Raw genomic sequence first — 6000 nt, forward strand, 5'->3', positions numbered from 1 at the left:
CAATTTGATTTGTTGGCAAATGTAGGTGACTCTAACACCTTTTATTAGGAGTACTTTACAGGTTGTTTGGTTGAGCTAAAAGTGAATGGATGGAAAGTAGGAAATATGAAAAGTTTATGGAAACTCGAGCTTCCTTTATTTGGTTGTATGTCACATATGAAATAAAATGTTTATTTGATGATTGCTCGTCTAAATTTTTTGTACTCCCATTTGAAAAGAAAACTCTCAAATTTAATATAATGTTCCTAAAATCCTTCCATTTGAAGTTTTTCTTTTATAACAGCTTTTTTTGTACCATCTCCCTTTTAATTTTTTTTTATTAGTGACTATTTTCTCCAATTAAATTGTTTTGCATTTTTTAATGAACACATTATCTTGCACTTCATAGGTAACTTTGCTCCATTTTTATATTATATATCGTTATCTTTGTATACCATAAGTTTTATATCACTTAATTTATATATTTTATCTAATACGCTGTTTGGTAATGTAATAAGTTAATTTATAGTTTATTAAACTAGTTTATTAGATTAAAAGGTACGTGTTTGATAAACAAGTTCTTATCACCAGTTTATAGTTTATTTTGAGATTTTATTTCAAGTAGCATTTGATATTATAGCTTTTTATATTTTATTTTATTTATAATTTTAATATTTTTTTTTTCTTAGATAATACAAAATAACTGTTCATTCAGTCACCATTAGTTTATAACTCAATGCATATCTTATTCTTGGTGAAGTTGTACTTAATTTTTTTAATTCCTACCAAAATAACTCAAAAACAATAAATTTTCATATTATTTATCTTACAAAAAAATCGATTAAGGTATGCAGTTTCATATTTATTATTATTTATTCATCTTATAATTTATCATTGTGATAAAGTTATATCAATTTTTATGGCAAATTGTTAACAGTAAATTTATTGCATTGTTTTTATAATTACTATTTATACATATTAAGTTTGTTAAATTTTTATAAACTTTTAAAAATTATGTTTACATTGTAATAAAAAAAAGTAAATGATGTAACAAAAAAAAATAATAAATGAATTGTATGGTTCTAATTTTTATTTAAAAACTTTGTTGTATTTTTTTTGGGTTTCGACCATAAAAATAAAGTAAAGTAGGAAATTAATTAAAAAAATAAAAATAGAGTAAAACAATACATAAGAGAGATTGGATAAAAATATCCTATTTTTTATTATTTTAAATTAAATATTTATATCATTTTATATTATTAAAAATTAAATTTATCTAATTTAATATCAATTAATTAGCTTTTCAGTTATGAATCAACATTTATTAGCTAACTTTTTAGCTATTAATTATCAACTAATTTATAACTTAATTTTATGGAACAAAACATAAATATATATTTCTATTTAATACACGGTTATTTATTTTATTTTATTTTATGAATATATATCTTTATTTTTTATTCACGTTATTTCCTTCCAACAAAGGATTAGATAGTTGCTTTCGTTCCCATAATTTGTTTTTGTTTGAAATCACCATTAAGAGTTATTTTGCTGGTTTGTTTTAGTTCCGTTTTATAAATAAAAGAAATATATCATTTAATAATCTTAATGTAATATTGAAGGTTTTTATTGCGTGAGATTCGGCATTGTGATTGAAGCCGTGTGATTTAATCAAAGGGTGCAGCGAACTGCCTCAACCTAACGCTAAAACCCTTAAAATATAAACCCGCGCCCCTACTTTGCAATTCTTTCTCCTAATTGCCCATTTCTCTCTGCGTCACTTCAAAGCTACTACTCTCTTCCATGGTAAATTTTTCTTCACCTTCTTCTCAACTTGATTCTAGATTTCGATTGAAATTGATTTTTCTTTTTCTTCTGCTGCAGGCGTTGCCCAATCAGCAAACTGTTGATTACCCTAGTTTCAAGCTTGTTATCGTCGGTGACGGTGGCACTGGTTCGTTTTTCTTCACTTTCTTTTCTCGTTTTTTTCTTTTCTTTTTTAGATATGTTTTGTAACCTAAAAATAGTGATTCGCCAGGATCTGTTTTGTTGACTTGGTTATGATATTTGTTGTAATGCAGGAAAGACTACATTCGTGAAGAGGCATCTTACTGGTGAATTTGAGAAGAAATATGAACGTAAGATTTATTCAGTTATAATTTTATTTAGAGATTTAATACTCCATTATATGTTTAAGTGATTTATTATTTGTTGCTTTGATTTGATGGTAAACAGCAACTATTGGGGTGGAGGTTCATCCATTGGATTTCTTCACAAACTGTGGAAAGATTCGTTTCTACTGTTGGGACACTGCTGGACAAGAGAAGTTCGGCGGACTCAGAGACGGATATTAGTGAGTGTTCTAATTTCTTTGATGAATATATGAATCTATGAATATAGGAATCTATATACTTGGCTCCTGTTTATTGTGTGATCTTTTGGTAATTTATTTAATCAATTTCATATATGTATGCCTAATATGCATAACCATCTTCAGTCAGCTAATGCTAATAGTTCAAATGTGTTTTTTTTTTCTTTCAATTCTTAGAAAAAGTTTGAGTTTAAATCTGCATGTTGTGAGCTGCTATTTGATAAACCTTAATGTTGTGAGCTGCTACTTGATCAACCTTAATGTTGTGAGCTGCTACTTGATCAACCTTAATGTTGTGAGCATTAAGGCTGTTCTCAGTCATCTTGATCTGTCTCTATTCAGGATACGTCTGTATCGTGTGAAGATTTGAAACATGAGCATTTGACACTTTTATCGTATTGTTATTCTGACTCATAAAGTAGTTTTTACTTTCTCGGCATCTTCTGCAATGGCGTTAATTATGTATATAACTTGTATCTTTCCAATAAGTATATATGTGTTCATTGGTATTGATGCTCTGGGATTAATCAGTACTGTAGTTTTGCATGTCCTTAATCCTTTTGGAATGAGTTATTTAGGTAAGTGTGTATTAATGAGTTATTTAGGTAAGTGTGTATTCTAGCATTGCAAAGTTCAATGATTGTGAGGTTTTTTTTTTATTAGAACAGTATGTGTAAGGCTTTTAGTGTGCCATGCTACAAGCTACTTTCACTTTTGCTTGTGTGTCTGCATTGCTCCCTTTTCTAACGCTTCTAACATGCTCGGTCTTATTTTTCAGTATCCATGGGCAGTGTGCTATTATAATGTTTGATGTTACTGCCCGACTAACTTACAAGAATGTACCTACCTGGCACCGTGATCTTTGCCGGTTTGTATTTCTATTCCTTCAAACCTTTGTAATTGTTGTCTCTAGTCATTTGGTATTTGTCACCAAGCTGTTTATCTTACTTTTTTGTCAATTATCTCCACAACTGTTTTCAGGGTTTGTGAAAACATCCCGATTGTTCTTTGCGGTAACAAGGTTGATGTGAAGAACAGACAAGTGAAGGCAAAGCAGGTTACATTCCATAGAAAGAAGAATTTGCAGTACTATGAAATTTCAGCCAAGAGCAACTATAACTTTGAGAAGCCTTTCCTGTATCTTGCCCGGAAACTTGCAGGGTAGGCATCTACTTTATTATGAGGAACACTTCAAACTTGTAGAAACATTTCAACTTATTATTGTTTTGTACTTGTATTTTGCAGTGATCCTAACTTGCACTTTGTTGAATCTCCTGCCTTGGCTCCTCCAGAGGTTCAGATCGATTTAGTTGCACAACAACAGTAAGCTATCTGTCATGATATTGATTAATTGTTTCTACACTGACCTTGTGCTGGTTTTGGAGCTAGTATGGAAAATTTTATAGTTAATATTCCTATAATTACTTTGTTGGTTGCTTTTGCAGGCATGAGGCTGAGATTGCCCAAGCTGCTAATCAGCCCCTTCCTGATGATGATGATGATGCATTTGAGTAGAACCTGTGTGTGTGGTGACAATCTTCTTGAGTGTATGCTTACTGTTTGTTTTGGAGGTTGTAATATTCACCTTTTTGGATGTGGATTTGAGGATCTAAATTCAACCAGTATGAAATATTTTACTTGAATTTAAAATCTTGTTTATTGTTATGTATTGCTTCGGGCATTAAACTTTAGCATCACAATACCATTTTTTTTTACTCATTTTGCATTTTAAAAGACACCATCTATGAATTCGGTTTCGAACAATTCTTAACTTTCGAAGGTTGTGTATGCTACAGGGAGATTGGATCTTTAATTATTATATTTTCTATCAATTTACCAAATATGTGATCAAACAAATATGCTAAGGTTATTGGTCCTGCACCTCCTGCTGGCATTTACTTGCCTTACTGGAGAATTTTTAGCATAATCGAATGGACCATTAATTACCGATATCAGGCACGGTAGAAGAACTTTGTATCTATTGGATGTAATAAATTAGTTTTTTATATATTAAGTTAGTTACAAAGTTAGTTAGAAATTCTTAGTATATAAGATGTACTCTTTTCTATTCTTAATAATAATAATTCATTCTTTCATCCTTTCTTTCTTTTTTGTTATTTGTAATATGGTATCAGAAGAAAACTTCCGCAACCGTTTTTCTTCTCTGTAACAAACTCTTTCTTCTTCTTCTTCTTCTTCTTCTTCTTTTTCTTCTTCCATGGCTGTAACTTCACCTACTCTTGCTTCGTTGCAAGATACCACACATGACTACTATATTCATCCCAATGAGAATCCCTCTCTTGTTCTCGTTTCTCCAATTCTTGAAGGTCCAAATTACCATGGCTGGGCTCGTGCAATGGCAATGTCGCTGCAGATGAAAAACAAGTTTGGTTTTGTCGATGGTTCTATTCCTTGTCCTGATGCACCTAATCAAATGATACCTGCTTGGAAGAGATGCAATAATCTGGTGCTCTCATGGATCAATCATTTCGTTTCTCATGAGATTGCTACGAGCATTCTCTGGATTGATACTGCAGCTGCGGCATGGAAAGATCTTAAAGATCGTTTCTCTCAAGGTGATTCTGTTCGTATTTCACAATTGCATCAAGATCTTTATTCCATGCATCAATCTGATCTAACTGTTACTGCTTATTACACTAAAATGAAGATTCTCTGGGATGAGCTTTGTAACTATCGTCCTATTCCTGAGTGTCAATCTGTTACTTTGTGTTGCTGTGATGTTTCCAAAACACTGAAAAAATATCGAGACAATGATTGTGTGTTATGTTTCTTAAGAGGTTTGAACGATAACTACTCTGCTGTAAGATCTCAGATTCTCCTCATGGATCCTTTGCCTTCTTTGACCAAGATTTTTTCAATGATAATCCAACAAGAGCGGCAATTGCAGACGAGTCCTCTTCCTGAATCTTCAGTTATGGCTGCTCAGGTTCCACAACAAGTTTCTTATCAGAATAAACCTTCTTATTCTTCTTCAAATTCTGGCAGAGGAAAAGCATCATATCAAGGCAATCAGCCTAGACACTCAGGAGGAAAGGTTGGTGTGAATAGGCAATGTACTCATTGTGGCAGGACCAATCATACAATAGACACATGTTTTCTGATTCATGGATTACCTCCTGGATTCAAGTCCAAAAAGGTTCACAATATTACCACATATTTGACTTCTTCTTGTGATTCTTCAGTTCTTGGCCTTTCTCAGGAACAAATTCAGAGTTTACTAGCTCTTCTTCCTCAGACCAATCTTGTGAGCTCTCAATGTGTCCACTTCTGCTCAGACTCATGGTAATACCTACTCTAAATGGATTATAGACTCAGGTGCCACAGATCATATAGCTTGTTCTTTATCCTATTTTACGTCTTATCATAGAATAAATCCAATCTCAGTGTCTCTTCCTAATAATGATTCTTCATTAGTTCATTTTTCTGGAACTATTTTGCTTACTCCAAAAATTACATTACACAATGTTCTTTTTGTTCCCAATTTTTCAGTTAATTTGATATCAGTCACCAAATTAACAAATTCTATGTCTTGTAAACTTGAATTTTCTGAGTCTTCTTGTGTCATACAGGACAAGTCATCACTGAAGATGATTGGGAAAGCTGAACAAAGGAGTGGCTTGTATGTCATG

The 6000-nt window shown here is 31.9% G+C and overlaps 2 protein-coding genes across 2 annotated transcripts; both read left to right on the plus strand.

Moving 5' to 3' along the window:
* The first annotated feature begins 1771 nt into the window (after positions 1 to 1771).
* Positions 1772 to 3993, plus strand: LOC101488432 (GTP-binding nuclear protein Ran-3-like). The gene is made up of 8 exons (NM_001279000.1): positions 1772 to 1785; positions 1864 to 1933; positions 2061 to 2117; positions 2215 to 2332; positions 3129 to 3218; positions 3332 to 3511; positions 3596 to 3673; positions 3796 to 3993. Exons 1-8 carry the CDS (start codon positions 1783 to 1785, stop codon positions 3863 to 3865), a joined length of 666 nt encoding a protein of 221 aa, NP_001265929.1. The 5' UTR covers positions 1772 to 1782; the 3' UTR covers positions 3866 to 3993.
* A 575-nt stretch (positions 3994 to 4568) lies between these two features.
* On the plus strand, positions 4569 to 5657 carry LOC101501608 (uncharacterized). Its single transcript, XM_004501725.1, has one exon. It carries the CDS (start codon positions 4569 to 4571, stop codon positions 5655 to 5657), a length of 1089 nt encoding a protein of 362 aa, XP_004501782.1.
* The last annotated feature ends 343 nt before the right edge of the window (positions 5658 to 6000 follow it).

The sequence above is a fragment of the Cicer arietinum genome, chromosome 5 (genome assembly GCF_000331145.2).
Source record: "Cicer arietinum cultivar CDC Frontier isolate Library 1 chromosome 5, Cicar.CDCFrontier_v2.0, whole genome shotgun sequence".
Lineage (NCBI taxonomy): Eukaryota > Viridiplantae > Streptophyta > Magnoliopsida > Fabales > Fabaceae > Cicer > Cicer arietinum.

Coding starts and splice junctions, on each gene's coding strand:
- LOC101488432 (NM_001279000.1), top strand. Junction 1,934..2,060: donor CGTCGGTGACGGTGGCACTG/GTTCGTTTTTCT, acceptor GTTGTAATGCAG/GAAAGACTACATTCGTGAAG. Junction 3,512..3,595: donor CTTGCCCGGAAACTTGCAGG/GTAGGCATCTAC, acceptor TGTATTTTGCAG/TGATCCTAACTTGCACTTTG.
- LOC101501608 (XM_004501725.1), top strand. CDS start 4,569: ATGGCTGTAACTTCACCTACTCTTGCTTCGTTGCAAGATACCACACAT.